This window comes from Geotrypetes seraphini, chromosome 5, assembly GCF_902459505.1.
Source record: "Geotrypetes seraphini chromosome 5, aGeoSer1.1, whole genome shotgun sequence".
NCBI classification, from domain to species: Eukaryota; Metazoa; Chordata; class Amphibia; order Gymnophiona; family Dermophiidae; genus Geotrypetes; species Geotrypetes seraphini.
This window is the reverse complement of record NC_047088.1, coordinates 56,341,852-56,368,817: the sequence shown is the minus strand read 5'-3', so window position 1 is coordinate 56,368,817 and position 26,966 is coordinate 56,341,852. Positions and strand designations below refer to the sequence as shown.

Sequence of the window (26,966 nt, the reverse complement as noted above, 5' to 3'; positions counted from 1 at the left end):
TTTGGTACAAACTGAAGAGGGTACTATAGCCACTGGAAAAGGAGGCAAAGTTGAGAAATGTAAATTTCATTCTTCTGCAACACAACTCATGAGTTGGGGGGATATTACAGTCAGGATTCATTCTTCTGCAACACAACTCATGATTTGGGGGCTATTACAGTCAGGACTCAGACACATCTACCTGAAAGATTATTGAAATAAGAACCTAATCTTCTGTTAACAAATACTACAAATATTAACAAATATTTTCTCTGTATGAACTTTGCTGGGTTATCAAAAGCAGAAATATGTACCTTCTTTTGCACTGAAAATTAGAAATCCTGAGAGCCCTGTCCCAACAGGCAACATTTAATATGGATCTGGGAGGCCTGCGAGATCACACGTCAGGGTGGGGGGTTGAGGTTAGTTTAGGGAGGGCAGTAGGGACCGCGTAGGGAGAGGTCTTTCCTGCCGAGGGGAAGACCTCTGATAGGCAGGAGGCTGCAGCCATAGGGAATTGTGGGAGGGGGTATTTAGGTGGGACTCTTGGAGGACCTTAATGATTACCTAGTCCTTCGAAGCAGCTTTCCTACCCACTCACCCACAATATCACATGGGAGGGAGTTAGGGTAGCTTGGGAGGCAGTATCCCAAGTAACTGACTATAAGGCTCATCAAGGGATAAGCGGTGGGCCGGCTGGGAGACATGCCCGGTGGGTCAGATGACCCTGGACATTGGGGCATGTGGGGACATGCCACCCCTCAGACCCTTGCTTGTACGGTGGGGTCGGGGGCTATTAAACTGTTGCTCTATCTCAGGATCAAGGTTGTTATGGTGATATAATTGTGTTTGTTAAAATATGTTAATATAATATTTAAGTTATATGTTAATTTTTCAAAAAACAGAGCTGTGGCCCGGTTTTACCACCATCGCAGTTGAGTGTCTCATTAGGGAATGGACAGAGGTAAGAGGACAGAGGTAAGTTATATATAACTTCATAGATAAATCAAACAACTGGGGGGAACTGGTATCACTGGGGGAGTGGGCCACTCCAGGTTCCGCTGTTATAACCCTGGTAAACCATACATACTCACTTATACTTGCTATTTGGTGTGCAGCTTTTCCATGACAAAATGATATGCATATAAAATATGTGGCAGAAGCATAAACCTAAGTTCAAACCTCTCCCCATTCCTGGACCTAGAAATGTCCCTGCTCGCCTGTTTACATTTTGGAAATCACCTTGCAAATTACTCTTTTATTGTTTAGGAGTTTAAAACCTTATGGTATGGCTGGAACACAGTTTTTCTAATTTGTCACAATACCAATCAAAATCAATCAATTTTATTTGTACAAACACCAAAATGGAGGAAAAAAAATGATGCCTCCCTTGGCCCATATTAGTTGCTCAGGTTGGCTTGGAATATAATCAAATTTACATCTGAAAGCACGGAAGCAGCTAATATCATTAACAAAATAATCAGCAAGAAGATGAGAGGACTTCTGTTTGCCTTATCATTGTTGTCCTTATTTTGAAATTTACACTGACAGTTTGATAGTATTGTATCCCTTACCAGAACAATTAATAATTCATTCTGAAGAAAACAGGTTTATTCCTGGAACATGGAGGACAGAGAAAAAAAATTGTCTTTCTCTCCTTTCTTATTTTAAATTCATTGATTCATACTATCTTGGAACAAAATAACCACACGCGTCATGATTGAGAGGTACAGGGTGAAGCAGAAACATTGCTACATCATTCAAGTGGGCAACTTCAAGTTATACTGCTAAAGGTGGAAGAGAAAATGGAGCAGAGCAAAAAGAATATTGCAATAGCTGCATTATGATGTGTTAAGAGAAAGTATTAAACATTCTCTGTGTAGAAAGCATGACATCTCATGAGCGACACAAACTACCGTATTTTCACGCATATAACGCGCGTGTTATACACAATTTTACAAACCGTGCATAACCTTCGGGGTGGAGGTGCGAGCAGTCCTGCGGGGGGGGGGGGGTGAATCGGACGTCGGGGAGGGGGGCATCAGGCTTTCGGGGTGGGGACAGGACTTCAAGGGGGAGAGGAGAGTCGGGGTGGCCAGAGGAGAGTCGGGGCGGGCGATAGGAGAGTCGGGCTGCGACGGGAGAGTCGGGGCGGAATGCGCAGTATACGGGTGTGCGTGGTATATAAAAATTTATTTACATAAATTACAGTTTCCCACACGCTATACCCATGTGCACATTTTACACAGGTGCACGGTATATGAGTGAAAATACGGTACATGTTATAAGCTGCACATACTGTATAATTTGTATGTTTGGATCATATACAGAAAAAAAAATACAGGTATAATTCAGGGTGTGTAGGCCAGTCAACTAAACTATAATATATAACAGCAATATTTTCTGTTTCTATTTATAGGTTACAGATAGAAGTGTACTATCTATATATGTCTCCGATTCTAAATATGGGACCTGATTCTATAAACCGCACCTAACCACGTTTAACTTACCAGCACCTAACTCACATGCATAACGACACCTAAGTTTACCATACCTATTCTCCACCTCTAACCACACGTTCTTTTCAAGTGGGTGTTTAGGCGTCGGAGGGTACCTCGAAAGGTGTTGTGAAGTGTAATATTTTAAAATTGTTTTTAATGGGGTTTTAATGGCATGGTCAATTACCATTAACCACACGGGATGAGGGAACACACTTCAGCCTAGCAATTATATAAAGTAACTAGTGTGTATTGTATTCTTTTCCTTTCCTGCTGAGGGTGTGACATATATTTATAACCATATAGAAAAACAGTCTCATAGACTCAACAAGCATAGAGAGCAGGACAACTGCCCAAATGAACTATGCACAGAAAACTATCACTGGCTGGTGTTGCCATGCCATTACAATGCCATCTAACCCATTAACAAACAATTAAGTTACATGTGGATTTAAGTTAGGCATTGTTAGGCCTCTGTGATTAGGGCTCCTAGCAGAGCCTAACTTAGGCACTGTTTATAGAATCAGCCCCATGGTGTTCAGATTTGCATGCCCAAATTTATGCATACACCTGAGATGCGGATACAAATTAATTGAATAACAAACTCTGAGACATAAACTAATTGGATGCTAACAACCAATTATTGATGTTAATTGGTAACCATTAAAATTTGTACACTCATTTGGCTGCCCGCTATTAACCTTGGGAGGCCCTACTGGCACTGGAACTTCCGACGGCATAGCTTTCAAGCCCCAGTGGCATGACAAGCCCATGTACCATGACTAGAGAGAATAGTGTTTACCATTAACTGAGGGCCACCGCGTGAACGGACTGCTGGGCGCGATGGACCACTGGTCTGACCCAGCAGCAGCTGTTCATAATGTTAACTTTTTTCAGTGCCCATTATAGCATTGCTGAATAAAAGTGCAAAAAGACGCCACACATATCCTCAAAAAAGCAGATCCCAATCCAATATAATCAACAAAGTCAGTGACGTACTGAGGACGGCGCAGTGGGTGTGGTGCACCCTGAGTGAAGGCCATAAGAGGGTTCTTGGGACAGCCATAGGGCCACAGTCTACATACACACAGACGTCAGCTCTGCTGCCCAACCCCCCTCTGATGTCAACTTCCTGTTCCAGGGCAGGGGACTAGCGAAGATGACAGCCTCACATATGCACACTGTGCCTTATGACTTCCCATGATGCACCTGGAGGATGGTGTGCTCCGCCCCAGGTAGCAGACAAACCAGGTATACAACTGAACAAAGTCCTTAAAAATACTCAACACAGGCCATGTTTTGCCCATTCATGGGCTGCATCAGGGGTAATTATACACTGGGACAGAATGTGAATAGCATATACTTCATGCCTAAATATGCTAGTGCTCAGAAAAATAGCTACTTTAAATTGCTTTCTCACAGCTGCAGTATAACATACACAACTCAGCTCAAACAGCAAGTAAATCAATGTCCATGAGTGGTCGAAACGTAGCATCACTGAATATGCAAATCTGAAAAATCTAGATTGGATATTTCAGATTATTCCCCAGACGCTTATTTGAAACTAGTCTCATTACATTCTATTAACTCCTGAAGGAACTGTTCTTAGGCACAATGCAACTGCTGCTAATACTATCAGTAAGTGACTAAATATGAAAAATGAAAATACCAATCAACATACTCTGATTTAGGAGTGAGGTTCATTACTGCCATGGTATGCTCAAAGACTAATGTGTTTAGAGACACTGGCCGCAACAGAAACCGTATTAGCAAAGTATAAAATTCTGCCCAAAAAACTATGTTGACGAGGGGGAGTTGTCCATAGTGGACCACAGAGATTCAGTCCTGTGTACGATTTTTTTTTTTTTTTGCACACTTCCAAATTTTGTGAAATAATCACCTCTATGGCTATTTTTGTCAGATTAGACATGCTTCAAATGACAAATCATTCCAGACATCTGTTATTACTTAATTGCTTTACCTATGATGTCTCTTCACAGATGCTGCCCAGCTATTCAAGCTGACAGTGATTTACTGTTTCAGGTGAGATCTGTTTATTTCTGTGTTTTTATTTTCAGCCAAGACTTTCACTTGACACATTTGCAAATGTTAGTTATCTACTTATTTCTAGCTATGGGCCCCTTTTACAAAGCCGTGGTAGTGAGAACTGAAAGAGAAAATGTGACACAGCCCATAGGAATTGAGTGAGCTATGTCGCATTTGCTGCACGGGAATCATTAACACAGCTTTATATATTTAAATAAGGCCTTTTATTTAACAGCTCCTTGAGCCTTCCAAGGACAAAAGAATATCCTGAAGGTATAAGAAACATGGAAGCCTGAAGGCATGCATTATTTTATTTCTTGTCAGGGTCTGCACCACATTACATGAGTTGCATGTTAGTGTGGGTACCACCGTATTATCTGTATATTGCATTTAGCGCAGTGCCCTTTGGTACAGTAAGCATTTGCCCCGTGTGGTAAATGCAGGGCAGATGTTGAACATGCCACGTACATTTACCATAAAGTCTTTACAGTTGTCACATATTAATTTTTGTGTTAAGGGTACAGAGTGAATGCAGAACCTACCACACTTTAGTAAAAGGGCACTAAGCCCCATATGTGAAGAAACAGCATCAATTCTTGGGAAGAAAAAAATTTTTTTATTTCTGAATAGGAGCTTACACGTGTTTTAGAACTTCATTTCAGGATGCAGAAGGTGAGATAAGACAGCCATAGAACTTTATTCAGTAGAGCGTTTTTGCATATGAGGGCAGTGGCTTAGTAAGGTGGCGGGGGGGGGAAGAAATGCCCTGGGTGATGTCTTGGTGGGGGTACCGCTTCTCCTCTCCATCCCATGTACCTCTCGAAATGTTCACCGGCACAAGCAATATCTTCCACCTTCTGCTTGTGCCAGCTTCAACTCCCTTTTGACGTTACTTACTGGTTGCAGGATCAGGCCGGTGACATCAGAAGGGAGCTGAGGCTGGACTGAGCAGGAGGTGGAAGATGCTGCTCATGTCAGTGAATATTTCAAGAGGAGCGTGGGGGCACTCAAAAGGGGGGTGCACAGCGTGGCGATACCGGGCATCACCTCCCTGGGCATCTCACCAATGCATGGGAGCAAATTCTATATATGGTGCCGAAAAAAATTGATGTGGAAGAAAAATATGCTTGGTGCCAGATGAAATTTATAGACTAAGCATGGTGGCCAGTCTTATAATTTAGGTGTGACCATTTACGCCAACGAAAACCTGGTTTAAATGCCTGCACCTAAGCTCTGCATGGATTGGGCAGATTCTATAACGGTGTGCATAATTTTTAGGAATGCCCATGACCTGCTCATGCCCCTCCCATGGCCACACCCTATTTCGAGATCTGCACATTAGAATTTGCATGCACCGCTATACAGAATATGCTTAGAAAGTTGCGTGCGTAAATTCTAATTAGTGCATATTAGTGCTGACAATTGGTTGTTAGTGGCCAATTATCGGTGCCTAAATTAAGTTGCGTGCGCAATGTGGCTGTGTGGACAAATATGCACATGCAGCTTTAGTCACCATATATAGAATCTGTGGATTGATGGATGAAGTCATTTTTAAATAAGATAAATGATGTGGGTAATAAGCTGCCCGAATCTGTACGGCTCAGTCTCTGGCAGTGTTCAAGGCCCAGTTAAAAGCACACCTCTTTGAGAGTGCTTTTGATTCCTATCTCCTCTCACCTTGGGTTCTGAATTCCCCAACACTATTTGTCACGACTGTCTGTCCAAGTTAGATTTTAAGCTCTTCTGAGTAGGGACCTTCTATAAATGTCAAAATATACAGCGCTGCTTATGCCTTTCAGTACTATATAAGTGACAAGTAGTAGTAATAGTAGTAACTGGCACAACCATCAGCTTAAGTCATTGAGATTTTTTCTTTTTTTCTTTTATTTGCTTGTTTCTTTTCTAGCCTTGTTCTTTGTTAGGGGGCCATTCAGTAAAAAAAAAAAAGTTGAGTAATTGTATAGATTGTCATACTTTGGAGTGTTAGGAGGGGGTGATGAAAAGTTCTCAGCCCAACCAAGAAGAAGATGACGTGGATATGGTTCAATCAATGATCTGAAGCAATGTCAAAAACATAGGGGCCCTTCTATCAAGCTGCGGTAGGGGTTTAACGCGCGTAATATCACACGTTAAACAGACTGCCGCGCTAGCTTCTAACGCCTGCATTGAGCAGGCGTTAGTATTTTTTAGCCGGCCGTGGGGGTTAGCGCGTGATGAAATGTCCACGCTAACCCGCTAGCGCGGCTTGATAAAAGGACCCCATAGACTATTGCTTCTGAAAATTGGCACTTAGCAAAATAAGCTGACACTCTTTTCAGCTGCAGTGGTAAAATAACGCTCAGAATTTAGGAAGTTGGTTGGTTGGACTGAGACCGTTTCAGCACCCCCTATTATTTTCAACTCCATGAAGTAATATGATTAGTCAAACTAGCATTGCTAACTCCTGACTCCACTAATGTTCTCTCCTTTATCATAAGTAGTGATAAAAATTTATCTCGTATTTTATAATTAAAAATATCTATAAACATGATTTATATTTCATTGCAAGACATGAATCAAAAATGCTCAAAATGACTCCTCTCTGCAATATTTTATCAAAAATTATTAACCATACATCATATCCAGCAATTTGACAAGACTAATATTTAGATTTTTATGAGGATGGTTTGAAAAGTGTGGTAAAAAAGCAAGTTAAACAACATAGTTTGCATTAGAGAATGACACGGTGACGGTTTACCCGCGGTCACCGCATTTAAGCCGCGGGTCACCGCCGAAAACGGGGAAGAAAACTAGCAGTCGCTGCGGTGACGGGGACAAGGCCATTCACCGACCGCGGAAACGGTGAACAGGTTTGTCCCCGCGGGCCAATGTACCCCCTTCTAGGAACCGCTATTTACCGCCCAACGCCCAATTCACCCCCCCAGCAGGACCGCTCGCACCCCCACCCCGAACGACCGCTCGCACGCGCTCCCACCCGCACCCGCGATCGGAGCAAGAGGGAGCCCAAGCCCTCTTGCCCGGCCGACTCCCCGACGTCCGATACATCCCCCCCCCCCCGGCAGGACCACTCGCACCCCCACCCCGAAGGACCGCCGACTTCCCGACAATATCGGGCCAGAAGGGAGCCCAAACCCTCCTGGCCACGGCGACCCCCTAACCCCACCCCGCACTACATTACGGGCAGGAGGGATCCCAGGCCCTCCTGCCCTCGACGCAAACCCCCCTCCCCCCAACGACCGCCCCCCCCCAAGACCCTCCGACCGCCCCCCCAGCCGACCCGCGATCCCCCTGGCGACCCCCACGACCCCCCCCACCCCCCTTCCCCAACCCCCCTTCCCCGTACCTTTGGTAGTTGGCCGGACAAACGGGAGCCAAACCCGCCTGTCCGGCAGGCAGCCAACGAAGGAATGAGGCCGGATTGGCCCATCCATCCTAAAGCTCCGCCTACTGGTGGGGCCTAAGGCGCGTGGGCCAATCAGAATAGGCCCTGGAGCCTTAGGTCCCACCTGGGGGCGCGGCCTGAGGCACATGGGCCCAACCCGACCATGTGCCTCAGGCCGCGCCCCCAGGTGGGACCTAAGGCTCCAGGGCCTATTCTGATTGGCCCACGCGCCTTAGGCCCCACCAGTAGGCGGAGCTTTAGGATGGATGGGCCAATCCGGCCTCATTCCTTCGTTGGCTGCCTGCCGGACAGGCGGTTTTGGCTCCCGTCTGTCCGGCCAACTACCAAAGGTACGGGGAAGGGGGGTGGGGGGGTCGTGGGGGTCGCCAGGGGGGTCGCGGGTCGGCTGGGGGGGGCGGTCGTTGGGGGGAGGGGGGTTTGCGTCGAGGGCAGGAGGGCCTGGGATCCCTCCTGCCCGTAATGTAGTGCGGGGTGGGGTTAGGGGGTCGCCGTGGCCAGGAGGATTTGGGCTCCCTCCTGGCCCGATATTGTTGGGGAGTCGGCGGTCCTTCGGGGGGAGGGATGTATCGGACGTCGGGGGGGGCATCAGGCTTTCAGGATGGGGACAGACCTTCAAGGGGGGACAGTGCAGGGAAGTCAGGGAATTTATATTAATTAATTTTTTCTCTGCGTGTTTTGTTTTTGTATAGTTATTAACTAATATTTAACTAAGTTTTAAAGTTTTAAAGAATGTTTCCTTTATACGTAAATAAAGAAAAGTGAATGGGATTGCAGTGGCGGTGACGGGGCGGTGAATGGGGTGGCAGTGGCGGTGACGGGGCGGTGAAGAGGATGGTGAGACGGGGACGGGGCGGTGACGGGGATGGTGAGACGGGGACGGGGCGGTGACGGGGATGGTGAGACGGGGACGGGGCGGTGACGGGGACCAATTTTTTCACCGTGTCATTCTCTAGTTTGCATCAAGGGCTATATACTTAGTTCCGTGAGTTTTTAGTTTTTCCTTAAGCTATTTTTCCTACAATATGGAAAAACTGGAAGCCTGTTCAACAAAGTGATTAGTCCTTAATGGAGACAGCACAATTACTTAACGTAACAGGTGTTATCCAGGGACAGCAGGCAGATATTCTCACGGGTGGGTGACATCATCCATGGAGCCCCAATGCGGACAGCTGCACAAGCATTCTTGCTTGAAGAACTTTAGAAAGTGCGCGACTGACCGCACTGCGCATGCGCGAGTTCCCTCCCACCCGATGCGCGTCTCCTCAATTTAGATAGTCAGCTAAGAAACCAACCAGAGGAGGTGTTTGGATTGTGTGAATGTTTGCCTGCTGTCCCTGGATAACACCCGTTACGGTAAGTAGCTGTGCTTTATCCCAGGACAAGCAGGCAGCATATTATCACGTATGAGTGACCTCCAAGCTAACCCAAATAGGATGGTGGGAGTGTTGGCTTTGAAAAAAAGCAAATTGGAAAACCTGAGAGGCTGAAAGGCCTATATCGTCTGGACAAAAATTCCAGACAATAATGAAAAGTGAAAGAAATGAACCGAGGAAAATATAAGAGCGGCTTCATATATTCTGAATCAAAATAGATTGAGAAAAAGTACTGAAGCTGCCAAACTGGAACCTTCGAAGAGCCGGGACTCGACTGAGTAAGAACAGCCTAGCTGAAATATAATAAACAAGAAGCACGCAGCCAGCTTGTAGAATATTAGTCCCCTGGAAACAGGACGTCCCAACATGTTAATGTCGAAAAGAGAAAATATGGAAGAGATGATCTGTATGATATAGACTCCAGCAAAGAAGCAGGTAATGCCTGACTGAAGGCAATATATTGTCCTCCAAAGAAGCAGCCAATGCTTGTTTGCAGGCAATAATGCGAAAAGTAGATTCTGCTAGATGAGAATAAGAGTTGGAAAATATAAGTAGTACAATCGAGAGATTGGAATAAAAATCAGTAATGAGAAAAAGTGAAATCAGTGACAAGCAGTAAGAAGCTGCCATGCAAGACACACTTGAAAACATGGATTCATTACTCATGGCTCAAGTTCATTCACTCATTTGACAGAAGTGCAAGTGAGATGAGAAAAAGGACATTTTCAAGGAAGAAAAATGGGAGGCATGGGCTCAAATGAAACTTGCGGAAGTGGAGAGAAACCACATTGAGATCCCATACCACTGAGAAGTGGTTGCACGTAGTATAGAGCTGGGAAGGGGTAAAACGCGGACCTCACAGACCTGACGGACCTCACGGATCTAAACCCGTTCGGCCTTAAAAATCTGAGGTCCGTGTCGGTCCGGTGTCCGTGCCGCTTGTAGTTTGTCGCTGACAGACTTTGATGAGATTTTAGCGCTGACGGATCCGTCTCAGCATAGGGAGGGAAAAGTGTTAGGATCCGTCAGCGCTAAAAATCTCTTCAAGGTCTGTCAGAGCCAGAGACTAGCGCTGGAGTTTGGAGACTTCTTTTCCATAACCCACGTCCAAAACCTATGTCCCCGCTCTCTTGGCTTCTGCTCTGCCGCTCCAGCACTAGTCTCTGGCTCTGACAGACCTCGAAGAGATTTTAGCGCTGACGGATCCTAATACTTTTCCCTCCCTATGCTGAGACGGATCCGTCAGTGCTAAAATCTCATCAAGGTCTGTCAGCGACAGAAACTACAAGCAGCACGGACACCGGACCGACACGGACCTCAGATTTTTAAGGCCGTACGGGTTTAGATCCGCGAGGTCCGTCAGGTCTGTGAGGTCCGCGTTTTACCCCTTCCCTATAGAGCTTACATAAATCCAGGAATGCAAGGTTAAGCTGAAATAGATGTACCGTCCACTGGTCAAAGAGAGGCAGTAATAGTACTCAAACAAGCTCTAATAGAAGCCAAGGCTATAAAAATGAAGAGCATTGGAAAAGCCAGCTTCTCAGCTCTGCAGGGGGAAAAACAAAAAACTGAGGAGATGTGCGCCCCGCATCGGGCAGGAGGGCACTCGCGCACGTGCGGTGTGGTCAGTCGTGAACTTTCTAAAGTTCTTCAAGCAAGAATGCTTGTGCAGCTGTCCGCATCGGGGCTCCATGGATGACGTCACCCATACGTGAGAATATGCTGCCTGCTTGTCCTGGGAAAATATGTTGTTTAACTTGCCTTTTTATTTTATTTTTTTTTACCAGACTTTTCAAACCACCATCGCGTACTAATGGACTCATTTTCAAAATAGAAAAATGTCTAAAAAAATGTCTAAAAGTGACAAATGGAATTTTTTACCCAAATTACTATTTTCAAAACTCATTTTATGTTGTTTTCTATGCTGTTCATATCTCAAGAGGGTGTGCTGGAGGCACATTTTGGCACATGTTTTTCTGCAATTATAATAAAACACTGTGGAAAACATCTAGAGAATAATTGGACTTTTGAGGCTAGACCAGTTGTTTCATAATGAGTACAGTAAGTGACAAAAAGGTGATCAAACTGGCCAGATGACCATTGGAAGGTTTAAGGCATGACCCCCCCCCTCCTTATTCCCCTAGTGATCACTGATCCCGTCCCACTCTCCAAAGATGTGAGTGATGTTATGGGGGTGACAGGACTAAATCGCACGAGACAACGGTGCGCCGACAACTGAGCGCAAGGTTGACGGCGCGCCAAAGAAAAGCACTATTTTAAAGGGCTCCGACGGGGGGTGGGGGGGAACCCCCCCACTTTACTTAACAGACATTGCGCTGGTGTTGTGGGGGGGTTTTGGGGGTTGTAACCCCCCACATTATATTTAAACTAAACTTTTTCCCTAAAAAAACAGGCAAAAAGTTTGGTTTCAAGTATAATGAGGGGGGTTACAACCCCAAAAACCCCCCACAATGCCAGCGCGATGTCTGTTAAGTAAAATAGGGGGGTTCCCCACCAGCACCCCCCGTCAGAACCCTTTAAAATAGTGCTTTTCTTCGGCGCGCCGTCAACCATGCGCTCAGTTGTCTGTGCGCCGTTGTCTCGCGTGATTTTTTTCTAAGAACCTGTTATGGGCAGTCCTATTAGAGCAGGGGTCTCAAAGTCCCTCCTTGAGGGCCGCAATCCAGTCGGGTTTTCAGGATTTCCCCAATGAATATGCATGGGATCTATGTGCATGCAATGCTTTCAATGCATATTCATTGGGGAAATCCTGAAAACCCGACTGGATTGCGGCCCTCAAGGAGGGACTTTGAGATCCCTGTATTAGAGGAACAAGAAGGTCCCTAGAGTAGCCTAGTGGTTAGTTCAGTAGACTAGGTTCATATCTCACTCTAACTAGTACACTTGTGATGTGACGTATGAGCTCTCCAAAACCCACTGTACATATAGGTGATACCTGCAGGCATAAGGGATATTTTGTGGTGTACAGTTTGGTACAGTATGTTTTTGGTGGGTTTTAGAGGGGGGTAATGATGACATGTGTACATGGAGAGGGTTGACGGTGAGATGCGTACCTTGAACCTTTATGTAAAGCCCATTGTAGTGGCCCCTAGGATGCTCCACTGTTCTGCTGAGATGTTTTTTGTGGCCAGTCTACTAAGAATTCTGCAACCTCCCCCCCCCACCCCATACATACACACAATATATCCTAATGGTTTGTTTTATGCATTTTTCTCATTTTCACCCTTTTAAAAAAAAAATAATAATAATTATAAGCTAGACACACTTGGCCTGATTCTTGAAATGCATGTTCTGATTGCAGGTAGCAGTAGGCTTCCTAATGCCATCTGGCAGCCAATTATTACATTACATTAGTAATTTCTATTCCGCCATTACCTTGCGGTTCAAGGCGGATTACATTCAAACTAAAAACAAGAATTACATTCAAATTAAAAGGAATAGAATAAGTGATGACATATAATTTTTTAAGGTAATAAACATTGGATAAAGAGTTACCAAAGGGAAGTGGAGGTCTTTAGGAGATAAGAATAGGGTGAAATTATGGGTTTTAGATAACGTTTGATAGATAAAAGAATATTAGAGAGATCTAAGAGTAAATAGAGTGTTAGATATTTGGTTGGGATTGGTTGTGCTGGATAAGTTTTATGTGTTTTTTGAAGAGTTATGATGCATGTGTGTTTTTTTAATGTGTCCAAACCAGGACACCTACGTTGTAGGCCTCTGTAGCGTGTCTATGGAGAAACATACCCATGCTTAAGCATGCCCAAAGTGGGGCGTGGGCATGGTTTTGGCTGGAAGTGGCTTTGGACGACTTTAAGTATTGGCATGCGTCTCTGTAGATGCGAGACAGATGCCTTAAATGTAGGCCTGAAAAATGCTGGCCTATATTTAAGGTGTCTGTCCGGGAGTGAAGACATGATTCTGAATAAGACACCAATGTGTGATTGACACGTAATTTGTAGCTGCTTCTTAGGAGGCTGCCGATATTGGTGTCCTATATAGAATCAGGCCCACGGAGCTCAAAAACATCTAGCACATGGCCAGTTTTGAAACAAAAAATTTGAAAATGGCTATTTTCTCTCATGGACTTTTACATTTTTTTTCCAGCTGCCTGTTGACTGTTTTCTTATTCACCCTCAGTGATCGCCTGGAGCCTGCCTATAAAAACTCATATATCGTGATTGCCTCACAGCCTCCTGCATAGAAGCTGTATGTTTGGCATAGGGGTTAGGGCTGTAGTAGCCCCAAGGGTTGGGGAGTTGAGTCCCACTGTGGGGTAACTCTTTTCTCAACAAATAGTTAAGCTCAGGAACTCACTTCTGGAGAATGTGATAACAGCCGTTAGCATAGCTGCCTTTAAAAAGAGGATTAGAGAAGTTCTTGGAAGAAAAATCCATAATCTGCTATTGAGAGAGACATGGGAGAAACCACTGCTTGCTCTGGGATCAGTAACATGGAATGTTGCTACTATTTGGGTTTCCGCCAGGTACCTGTGACTTGGATTGGCCACTGCTGGAAACAGAACACTGGGATAGATGGACCATTGGTCTGACCCAGTATGGTTGATCTTGGGAAAGAGATTAGGACTTATATTCTGCCTTTTTTGTAGTTTTTCAACCACACTCAAAGTGGTTTCCATGCAGGTACTTCAAGCATTTCCCCTATCTGTCCTGGTGGGCTCACAATCTATCTAACATATCTGGGGCAGTGGAGAATTAAGTGATTTGCCCAAGGTCACAAGGAGCAGTGCAGTGTTTGAACCCACAACCTCAGGGTGCTGAGGCTGTAACCCTAAGCACTACTCCATCGTAAACTGTCACTGTCTTCTCGACATAATTAATCAAAACGAGCCTTAGACGTTGTCACCAACCGGCTCAGGACAATGGGCCCTGAGTGGTTGGGACACGGGAGTTGTGCTCTTGTGAGCCGCGGTGGGCTGCACAAGGAAAATTAGTGGAAGAAAAATACTGCCACACCAGGTAAGGGTAGTTACTTAAATTAAACTCAGGATTTATTCTTGCATTGGTAGAAAATATAAAGCTTTGTCAGGATGTTTCTGTGTTTAGCAAATAGTCCCAAAACAACAGTAAAAAGAAAAACACAAAAACAGCAAATTGTCCCAAAGTGGAAATGTTCTAAAAGTTCCAGTCTTTCCAAACTCAGGCTATTGGCTTCAGCCCATACTTATTTCTCAGCAATAAAAAAAAAAAAAACATTCAAAATACAAACAGTCTTAAATTGACTACCACAGCACTAGTCAGAGCTACAGCTGTGACTTACCCAGCTGCTAGAATACTGGGCAGGTAGTGCGCTTCACGTGGTGATACACTGCCAAATAGGCCCACAATCCCACCACAAAATACGTGAGGCGAACCCCCACTACCTGGGCTGGTAACAGTCCTTTCTCATGGAAGAGAAACACAAAAAAAAACTTTCACAAAAAAAGTCTTTTGAAATCTTCTGGAGCTCTTGGTTACTAAAGCTCCCACAGGGCAATACATAAACATGGAAGTCCTTCATATAATAAGGTCACAGCTACTCACATTTATTCCTCGAGCGGCTTGCCTTCCATGAAGCCCACTTCCATTGGAAGAATTTCACACACTGGAGCTGCAGAAGAATCTAGGTCAATTTCCATGGCTTGGGATTCTTCATTCTCCTTGGAAGCAGATTCTTCTCCGGCTTCCATCAGCTCCATACATTCAAGTGGAGAACTGCCATCAGTATCTCCCAGCCCTGAGCTCTCCTGCCTGTCCTGTGCCTCTCCTCCTTTTAACTGACTTCCTAGGAGCTTTCCTCTCTGGGCAACTAGTTTGCAGCCCCGCCCCCAACCCTCAGGTGGGAAGTATTTCCTATCAGCAACCCTGGGCCTGAGAGGGGGATGGGCGCTCTGCACTCGTGCTCTCTGACTCCCTCTAGAGAGAAAGGGAGGAATAGCATCAGGAGATTCATAAAAATGTTTATCTGTAACCCTGGGGGAAGGGTTGGCCTTCAAACAGGGCTCTGCACTAGGGACACACCTAGCAGGCATAGGTTGCGTACCACAACATATGGGCTGGATCAGCAGTTCCAAGCCCAAATACTTTAAGCCAACAAGCTATAATAGGTCTATAATCACAGGCTCCTCATGCAAGTTGGGGGAAAGGTTCAGTAAAAAAAAACAAAAAACCTCAGGCAACAAGTCTGAGAAAAACCTGAACCCCACCCATTCTGTGAAAAACCTATCTGGCATTGAATTTGAGACAGGACAGGATGGACTTCAAACAAAGACAGATGTTTTCTTACTGCCATGGCCAGCCAGTTAGAAGAACTATTAAATTTCAAAGTACATTGTACTGTATTAACCACACTAGGTTTACTTCTTCCCTGTAACAGCAGCTCAGGGTTATTACACAGAGCTCATTTGGAGGCATTATATACAGTGTTTTTAGGATACCCTCTATCTTCCAACTTCCTTTTCAGGTTGCCAGCGACTTGGTTTAAAGGGCCTTTGAAGTACAGCTAGCTCCCTGCTTTGCAGCTGTGTGGAGCGCGAAGAAAGGTTGCCTATGTGTGAATGTTTGGTGTCATTGCAGAGCCTGGAAACAGCCCGTAGGATTTTCAACTGTTCTCCCAGTTAAGTACTTGGCTTTTTGCTTTTTTTTGTTTTTGTGTGTTTTTTGTTTAACTTTCTGGCACACTGCCTTGTGACCGTACACGGTTTAGTTTTACTCTGCAGTCAGGTGGGGTTCAGGTTTTTCTCAGACTTTTTGCCTGAGTTTTATTACTGAACCTTTCCCCCCACTTACATGAGGAGCCTGTGATTATAGACCTGTGTATAGCCTCTTGGCTTAAAGTATTTGGGCTTGGAACTGCTGATCCAGTATACGTCTAAGGCTCGTTTTGATTAAATATTTTGAGAAGACAGCGACTTATGCCTCACATAACGAACGCCTCACACAACGAACGCTGCACACAACGAACTTCATGTCTTGATTCACACAACGAACTTCGTTTCACACAACGAACTTCACACAACGAACTTCGTTTCACACAACGAACTTCGTTTCACACAACGAACTTCGTTTCACACAACGAAGTCGCCCGAGCTGCCGATGTATTGCATCCTTCCGCGCAGGCACTGCAGGCAGTCGTTAGTCACTGCGCTTAACTGCCCTCTCTCACTGTATACAGTCGTCCTTTTAAGATAAACTCAATATTTTTTATATATCATGGCTTCTAAAAAAAGCAGGAAGGTGATTTCTGTTGAAATGAAACGGGAAATAATTAGAAGGAGTGAATGTGGGGTAAAACAGTGTGATCTCGTCAAAGAGTTTGGCCTCAGCAAGACCACCATTTTCACCATTTTGACAAATTTATCTTTTTTTATGTCATCTTAGCATATTTTATGCTGCAGAACGAATTATTTTTTTTAACATGTATTGTTATGGGAAAACGCGTTTCACATAACGAACTTTTCGCATAACAAACTTGCTCCTGGAACCAATTAAGTTCGTTGTATGAGGCACCACTGTACTAGATAACTAAGAGAGTGACAAAAATCCCTGAAAATACTTTTGCAAGTGATTTGACTCTAACCACTACGCCACACTCGCCTCCTTACAAAGCTCCACAGTCTAGCGCTCTCTTCCTTATCAGCTAGTTTCCCAATTATATCCAAATCTGTTTTATAGTGATTATATATAACCACCTTTATTTCTTCTATCAAATTCATGGACAGATGAGATACTGAAGATGCTACTAGATCCAGATTCCAATTATTTGTGTATCCATCTCTAACGAGGCTAGAACCAACCATCCTTTCCTTTTGTGACAAATTCTTAGGCAGATGAAATGTTAAGAATCTAGTAAATCAAATCTTTAATAGTAGATTTCTAGACTAGGGCCCTCTTTTACAAAAACGCGCTAAGCATTTTAGCGTGCGCTAAATCAACACGTGCGCCAACCACTAATGCGTCCATAGGTTAACATGCGCATGTTAGCATTTAGCGCAAGTTTAGCACTTGCTGAAAAGATTAACGCACCTTTGTAAAAGAGTGCTTTGATGTGTGTGAGCTTGATTTTCCAAGAATTCTATTTAAAAGGTTTTGTGTTCTTTTGAGTATCATAAATGTTAAAAATTTATAATGTACAAAATTATTAGATATTAGTGTTTGTTTGTTTGTTTTTTTAAAGCCATGTGGGTGTAGTGATCTTGTTCATGGAAAGCTATAAAAAAAAACTACCTCTTTGCCTAGCCCCACCCACCGATCCTTAATAATCACTACACTATAGATCAAAAACAAACTATTTGATTTAAGAAGATATTGACCACTCATTTATAAAGGGTACCCTCACGCTATATAACAAGAGTGGCAAAATTATCCCCCACCACCTTTTACGAAGCTGTGTTAGGTTTTTTTTAAATCACTGGCCATAGCAGTACTAGCTCCAATACTCATAGAATTCCTATGAGTGTCGGAGCTAACACTGCCGTGGCCAGTTACAAAAAAGTCTAGTGTGGCTTCATAAAAGAGGGGTTATGTGTCATGTCCATACTAGAATCAAACAATCTTTTCAGAACTTATGGACCAAACTCTATAAACGGCGTCCTGATTGTAGGCGGCGGTAGGCGTCCTACCACTGTCTAACCAGCCATGTACGTTATTTTTTAAAAAGAACCTTGAAGCAGGCCACCTACACTGTATGCATATATCATGGTTGAGATAGATGTGTAGGGATGCTTAAGCTTGCCCAAGGCAGGGCATGGGCGTGGTTTCACCCGGAAGTGGCCTTGGGCAAGCTTAAGTGGGACTAGGAGTCTCCCTAGGGTTGTGATAGGCTTCTGAAATGTAGGCCAACAAAAAGCTAGTCTACATTTCAAATAGATGCAGCTGCAATACAGATCATGGCAAAGAAATCTTACTGCCTCAATTAACTAAGCAGCCACGGCAGGGAACTTGCCCCCCCCCCCAAAAAAAAAAAAAAAGTTGGCTGGCAGGAGGGATGCCCACTCCCTCCCATTGCCACCCTTGAACCCCTATACAACACTGTCTGTGACAGGAGGGATGCCCATATCATCCCTCTATCACCCCCAACCACCCCCAAGACTGTACACTGGAAAAGATATGACCACTCCCTCTTTTCACTGGCTTCATCGATCCCATGAACCTCAGACACTCATAACATGGGGATGATGGGGTTTCCAATTGGCAGAAGGGATGCCCATTTCTTCCTGCTGCTGGCCCTGTCGATCCACTGAACCCCAAACACTCCACAATACCCAATCGACATTCTTGAACACTTCCCAACACCCACTCAACACGCCCAAACACCCACCTGACACTCCCCAATACCTCTCTGACATTCCCCAACATTCCCCAACATACCCCGACATCTCTCAACATTCACCCGATATTCCTCAACACTCACCCAACACTCCCCAATATCCACCCAATATTTCCTAACACACCCTCATACTCCCTGATACCCCAACGTCCCCCTGACACCTCCTGATCCCCCCATTACCTTTAGGAGATGGCCGGCAAGAGGGAGGCCATTCCCACCTGCTGGCTGGCCCACTTCTTCCAAAATGGTGGGCCTTCCTCTTTCTGGTTTATTCTGGAATGCACCGGGGATGGGCCTAAGGCTCCAACTGGCCCAGGTGTCTGAGGGCCTTAGACACCTGTGCCTTTATGGTATATACTGGGAGTAGCTTATGACTCTGATTGGCCAGATATGAAAGGCCACTCCCATGGGAGAGTCTTTAGGCACCTGGGCCAATCAGAACCTTAGGCTCCTCACTGATGTATCACAGAATGAATTGGGAAAGGGTAGGCCCACTATTTTGGAAGAGGCGGGTCTTCCGACCAGGGACAGTGAACATATTTCTTGCCAGCCATCTACCAAAGGTATGGTAGACGGTTCGAGAGGAACAACAATGGATCTTTCATCTAAATGCTATTGCCCCCGCTGGTCTAAATAAAGAACTTGTCCATAATATAGCTTGTCCATAATATAGCTTGATTTAATACAGAATTTTTTTTTCTCCAAGGCTGAAGTCCTGTCATTACTTTAATGGTGTTTACGGTAGTTCCCTAACTGTTATTTTATTTTTAATTGTTTATTTTAAATCAAATGTAATTTAACCTTTCATTCCTTATGCATCTTTAATGTAACTATGGATAAAACTGTATGTTTATGGTTTTAAACTGTTTTATTTGTCCCCCCAAATTATTATTGTTATACGCATTGAAAATACTTGATATTGCGTTTAAATCAAAATCTCAATAAACTTGAAACTTCACTTGACAGCACTGGAGAGGGAAATGGTGAACTTATCAATGACTGCCACGTCAGCTTCTCCTAGTAAAGAGGAGGTATTTAAAAGTGGAAATGACATCAGATGCCATGAAAAGAAGCTAATTGCAGCTATATGGAAGAACATGTAATGTATTACGAGAGGCAGTGAAATGCCGAAAGAGTAAATTGTAAGTTTTTGAGTTGTCTGGATTTTTTCATCTGCTGCACCTCTAGATAAAGTTAAAAATTTAAAAGTTGAAAAGTTTTATATATATTTTCCTACTCTTAGGTTAGCGGTTTGGAATTTCATAAATAAATTAATAACTTTAGCAGGTTAAGTAAGACCACGTTTTATGGATGTTAGTTTGCAGAATCTCGACCCTGAGGAAGATTTAATAAAACGTGATCAAGTCAGGAGTGGCAATTGACAACCTTTAAGATAAGTGATTATATATACACATAATAAAACCCTAAAAAGTTACAAATTTTTTTAAAAAAAATCTACATATAAGCAAATGATCCAGTGAAGATGATGGCTCATGCAGAATATATTTTTTACAATGCATGAGTGAAGAGCCTGCTGAGGACCACATGAATGCATAATAGAAGTTGTTAGAGGAGTGAATTTGTTGTTAATATAGACTATATTTTTAGACAGATCCACCTGGATTGCATCACCTACCTGATTGTAAAACAGTAACCCCAAGAGGATGATCTGTAACCCCATGCAGTGTTAAAGAGTAACTTTATGTAATAATACATTGTAACACTATAATTGTAAAAAATGTAACCCGCTCTTTGGGGAGGATGGGATATGAAACTAAACAAATAGTGAACTTTTTCATAATTTGGATGTTCCAATTGGTATAATGGATATCCCTTTTGGACATTATGACCTGAACGTCCCTCTTCTGACTAGGATGTCCTTTTCAAAATGGCCCTCTATGGCCCTCTTTTACTAAAGTGCGCTAACCGATTAGCGTGCGCTAAACGCTAACATGTTCATGTTAGTCTATGGGCGCGTTGGCATTTAGCACACTAATCGATTAGCGCACCTTAGTAAAAGAGGGGGTATGACCTTTCTTCAAGAAAGGTTTTTTTAGTTTCATTTGCACAATCAGTTTATAAGATAAATCTCTCATTAAGAGAATCTATCACAATGCTGGGTTTTATTTTTAGATGAACAATTTTGCTTCACATACCTCAGCTGTGACTAAAAAAACAAAAAACAAAAAACCAACCATTATTTCAACAACCATTATTTCAACTAAAAATGATCTCAGCAGTGAGACCACTTCTGGATAAAACCACTGTGTGAATGTCACCACATGCTTTTGTGTTTAGCTGATTGGATTACTGCAATTTCATCCTTGCGGGCACCACCGTGGCTAGCATGAAAAGGCTTCAATTATTGTAAAACATAGCAATTCTATTATAAGTTTAAAAGTTTGAACATACTATATTATACCACTTTTAAAGAAAGAGCATTTACTTCCCATAACAGCTAGAATTAAATGCAGAGTTTGGATTATTGATTTTCAGATATATTAAATGGGCCTTTCTTTTTATCTGACATTTTCCCTATTACCCTAATCCTATTATTCGGTTAGAAACATGGGCGGAGAAATGGCAGATGAAGTTCAATGTGGAGAAATGCAAGGTAATGCATTTAGGCAATAAAAATAAGGAATACGAGTATACAATGTCAGGTGCAACTCTGGGGAAGAGTGAACAAGAAAAGGACCTGGGTGTACTGATAGATAGGAGCCTGAAGCCGTCGGCACAATGCGCGGCAGCGGCAAAGAAGGCAAATAGAATGTTGGGCATGATAAAGAAAGGAATCTCGAGTAGATCGGAGAAAGTTATAATGCCGCTTTATAGGGCAATGGTCAGACCACACTTGGAATACTGCGTCCAACATTGGTCTCCCTACCTAAAGAAGGATATAAAACTGCTGGAGAGGGTGCAGAGACGAGCAACAAAACTGGTGAAGGGTATGGAGAAACTGGAATACGAGGACAGACTTATAACACTAGGATTGTTCTCCCTTGAGAAAAGGAGACTGCGTGGGGATATGATCGAGACCTTTAAAATACTGAAAGGAATCGACAAAATAGAGCAGAGAAGATTATTTACATTGTCCAATTTGACACGGACTAGAGGACATGTAATGAAGCTAAGGGGGGACAGGTTCAGGACTAATGTCAGGAAGTTCTGTTTCACTCAGAGAGTGGTTGACACCTGGAATGCCCTCCCAGAGGAGATTATTGTGGAATCGACCGTCCTAGGCTTCAAGAGCAAACTAGATGCATATCTCCTTAAGAGAGGCATATAAGGATATGGTGGACTATAAATTAATTACAGATACGTTTTGTCAAATACAGTTATAAGCAGGGATTCATCCAGACCAAAAATACAAAGATATAGCTGACATACTGAAAATCAAAAAGATGAAAAAGATGAAAAGGAGAAAAATAAACCTCAATTGAGGGCAGTTGGGACTACACAAGTACCCAATCATCCACTCATCATCACGGGTCTATAAAAAACTCCAAAACATGTATAAATAATCAATTCTCACGTCTTTCATTCATACAAAATCTTCTTTTTGTTATTTTTCACAGTCTTTTTTATCATTTTTTTATAATTTCAATATAGCTGTCAAGCAGTAAAAGGCCCGAATCCCAAACTTAACCACATTACTTGGCGAGGACTACAGCTAAATATAATGAGTATAAGCAGTTTTTAGAGATATGAAGCATATATCTGGAATCGTGAAAAAATACACTCATCTGAAATCGAGGGTTTTCACCAAGGGCTTCCAACACAAGATCCTGTTGGAAGCCCTTGGTGAAAACCCTCGATTTCAGATGAGTGTATTTTTTCACGATTCCAGATATATGCTTCATATCTCTAAAAACTGCTTATACTCATTATATTTAGCTGTAGTCCTCGCCAAGTAATGTGGTTAAGTTTGGGATTCGGGCCTTTTACTGCTTGACAGCTATATTGAAATTATAAAAAAATGATAAAAAAGACTGTGAAAAATAACAAAAAGAAGATTTTGTATGAATGAAAGACGTGAGAATTGATTATTTATACATGTTTTGGAGTTTTTTATAGACCCGTGATGATGAGTGGATGATTGGGTACTTGTGTAGTCCCAACTGCCCTCAATTGAGGTTTATTTTTCTCCTTTTCATCTTTTTCATCTTTTTGATTTTCAGTATGTCAGCTATATCTTTGTATTTTTGGTCTGGATGAATCCCTGCTTATAACTGTATTTGACAAAACGTATCTGTAATATATTTACTATTAGTCTCACGTTTGTGCCCTAAACAAATTATTAGGACTATAAATTAAGCCAGGTGTACACCTGGCAGGGCCTCCGCGTTTGCGGATCGCCGGACTTGATGGACCGAAGGTCTGATCCGGAGATGGCAGTTCTTATGTTCTTATGTTCTTATGTACCTCATATACGATCTGTGTGAATCCATTGCTTAAATACAATAATATCATCCAGAGTGCTGAGATCTTTCTAAGACAAACACTTGGTAATTTCTTCATCAGCAAAATTTAGATTTGTATCAACTAGAAGATCAACCATTGCTGTCCTTGGACCAGCACTTTGGAGCTCCATGCCTCATTGTGGGGCACTTATTCAAAAAAGCATTAAGTTTTAAGCTTAAGGGACGATAAAGTGGGATATTAATGTTCAACAAGCCCAAAACTAATGCTACATCAAGAAAGGGTGTTCCCCATATTTTGTATTGCAAGTCATGCTTTAACATTTATATTAATGAGCAGTATACCCCCTTCTAAATAGGATGCGCTAAGTGATGCTACATTACCCGATTCTAAAACATTAGACATTTAGACCCGTGTTCTATAAACAGCGCCTAACTTTTTTTAAATCAAAATTGTAGGCACCTAGAGGCTTATACAAAAGTGATGCCTAGATCGAGTTTACAGAGGCCCCTTAGAATGCCTAAGGTCAAAGTAGGCATGGCTAATGCCACAAGTGACCTTAAGCCTCTTTAGGCACCTCTTTAGATGCGATTCACATAGGCACTGGAAATGTAGGCCTCAAAAAAGCTGGTCTACATTTCTGGCACCTATGTTTCAGGTAGCTGTGATTCTACAAACAGCACCATTGCATGATTGAGATGTGATTGGCTATTTTATAGGCAGCCACCAATACCGGTGCTGTTTGTAGAATGGAGGCCGCACCTTGAAAAAGATATAAAAAGGATGGAGTCGGTCCAGAGGAAGGCTACTAAAATGGTGTGTGGTCTTCGTGATAAGGCGTATGGGGACAGACTTAAAGATCTCAATCTGTATACTTTGGAGGAAAGGCGGGAGAGGGGAGATATGATAGAGAAGTTTAAATACCTACATAATGTAAATGCGCATGAGTCGAGCCTCTTTCATTTCTGAAATGAGAGGGCATAGGATGAAGTTAAGAGGTGATAGGCTCTGGAGTAATCTGAGCAAATACTTTTTTACAGAAAGGGTGGTAGATGCGTGGAACAGCCTCCTAGAAGAGGTGGTGGAATACCGCGCGTTAAACCGCCTGCCGCGCTAGCCGCTAACACCTCCATTGATGAAGTGTTAATATTTTGGCTTGCCATGGGGGTTAGCGCGTGATGAAATGTCCGACGTGCTAACCCCCATAGCGCACCGTGATAAAAGGAGCCCTTAATCCCAATTAGGGTCAATTATGAGTTCTTAATTGCCAATTATCAGCATTGATTAGGCCAATTAATCAAATTCTGAATGTACATCAGTTCCCATATACCAACTTTGGGGGTAAGTGTAACATGCTAGCTGGCTAATGCTTCCATGTTCACTCCAAAATGGTGGGTGGTCTATGTCATAAGGCTCACGGGGACAGATCATATTTCACCCTACCTTCAAAAATTACATTGGTTGTTTTCAGAATTCAGTACAAAACAGTAAGGATTTGTCATCGATTCTTGTATGGTGTCATACCTGAATTATTTAAGAGCAGGATGACCAACTATTTGCCAAATACAGTGGTGCCTCGCATAACGAACGCCTCGCACAGCGAACGCTGCGCACAACGAACTTCAGGTCTTGCTTCCTACAACGAACTTCGTTTCACACAACGAAGTCGCCCGAGCTGCATCCTTCCGCGCAGGCACTGCGCTTAACTGCCCTCTCTCCGCCTGGCTCCCTGTGCAGTGGCGGACTGTCGGCTCGCAGGGGCCCGGCGCCTACTGCTGATGCGTTGGGGGGGCGGAGCTACTCTCGCCGCTTCCCCGATGCTAGAAAAATAACAGCTTTGTTCTCTCTCACCATTGGCATTCTGTTTACATATTGAAAGAAACAGGAAAAAAAAAGCTTATCCATTGAGACCATTTTGTAATACTGTAAGTATAAACTAGTATTATAGACAGAATGATCTGCCCAAGGAAATGGACAACATTTTCAACCATGCAGGCATTTAAAAAATGAACAGTTAAGTCCCAGTTTTTGCCGCTGAGACTCTGCCCTCTCTCACTGTAAAATTAGACTCTACTTAGTCTGTCTTTAAATTTTAAAAATGTGTGTTGTTTTAAAAAACAATTATGTTTTTAGATGTATCTAAATAAAAATAATAACAAAAAATTTATCTTTTTTATGTCATCTTAGCATATTTTATGCTACAGAACGAATTATTTTTTTAAACATGTATTGTTATGGGAAAACGCGTTTCACATAACGAACTTTTCGCATAACAAACTTGCTCCTGGAACGAATTAAGTTCGTTGTGTGAGGCACCACTGTAGATCTCTGTGTTCTGAAAACTTAGGCCCTCTTTTACTAAGGTGCGCTAATCGATTAGCACGTGCTAATCAAATTAGTGCACGTTAAATGCTAATGCTTGCATGTTAGTCTATGGACACATTAGCATTTAGTGCACACTAATTTGATTAGCGTGCGCTAATCGGTTAGCGCACCTTAGTAAAAGAGGGGGTTAGCTTTACTGAAAACAAATGCTAATCTAAAATATGTTGAGACCAGTAAAATGACCTGCTGTGCAGGGGTTAAATTGTGGAACGCACTTGTCAGCCAATTACGAAAATGCTGTGAATAGGGCAGTTTTAGAAAATTAATTAAAGCACAGTTATTTGTAAATGCATTTTTTCTAGATACTAATCCCTTATGATTGTTCTCTGTTTGACAAAATTATTTATGTAAAGTTATGTAAACCGTTTAGGTTTAAACAGTATAGAAATTTTTAAAATAAATGTATACTTTAGAGGAAAGTATTTGCTTCTTATAAGTGTCAGAAATAGTATACTGGAATATACACATATATAAACTCTCACAGATTTGCAGTCTTTATGTTCTAAATCAATGCAAGAGTCTTATTGATAAAACACTATTTTTGAATATCAAAGAACTATGTTGCAGGAGGGCAGGATGTCCTGTATTCTAGACATCTTGTCTTTCTGCATGTCCTGTACCATTAGAGTTAATTGTTTCAACTTCCTGCAAAGTCTCCTGACATTCATGAATCCGCTGAATATATGTCTCAGCAGTTACAGACATGTGTACATCTAAATTATGTCAATGTCAAAATAAAGAAAATAATTCTAAAGGTTATCTGTGATTAACTAAAAGGAACAATGCTATAGTGCAGAGGCAACCATAGAGTTCAAGAAAAAGACTTTTCATAAATGCACACATTTTTTGTAGAAGGTATGTTGAGTAATTTTTCACTGTTCATAATTATACATGATTGGCTATTTTAGAAGTGCTATTTTTATTTTGGATGTCTGAAAACTGTCATTTAGATGTTCATATTGCATGGACTTTTACATCTTAATTGTACACTAGCAGGATATAGATGTCTAAACACCATAGTATGTCCATCCATATGGCAAGAAGTCATTGTCTGGGTGAATTTTGGATGGGACTAGGGAGAGCCCAAAAAATCAGAGCCCAGCTCTGATCACAGAAGGGGAAGGGACATCCAAGTCTAAAAAGATGGATGTTGTTGTTTAGACCTGGTACTTGTCATATCCAGAAACAGAAAGATGCGGTGATTGAGCAGCTGTCCACTGGAGGGATTAAGGTATGACATCTCCTTTATCCTCTGGGCAGATGCCAGAGGGGTTGAGAAAGGGGTAAGACGCTGGACTTGGGGGGGGAGGGGAGGGAAACAGAGGTGCTGACACAGTTAAGCATGGGATCCTTACTTATGGCCAGGTCTGCTTCCATTCCTATTTATATTTGTCTTCTATGGTCCTACTCCTGGTTCTTCATCTGTGAGCACAGAACAAAGCCATTTACTTTATCTCTATCATTTTTAGAATCCTCCTATTCACTCTTGATTCTCACAGTGACACTTTTTAT

General features: G+C 42.8%; 1 protein-coding gene across 1 annotated transcript in view; it reads right to left on the bottom strand.

Moving 5' to 3' along the window:
• The window catches only part of KLHL4 (kelch like family member 4), a 257,308-nt gene extending 242,252 nt beyond the window's left edge, over nucleotides 1-15,056 (bottom strand). Inside the window, exon 1 of the mRNA XM_033943970.1 lies at nucleotides 14,864-15,056. Within this exon, the coding sequence (XP_033799861.1) occupies nucleotides 14,864-14,865 (2 nt within the window). The 5' untranslated portion in view covers nucleotides 14,866-15,056. The remainder of the gene's footprint in view (nucleotides 1-14,863) is intronic.
• Between the last annotated feature and the right edge of the window lie 11,910 nt (nucleotides 15,057-26,966).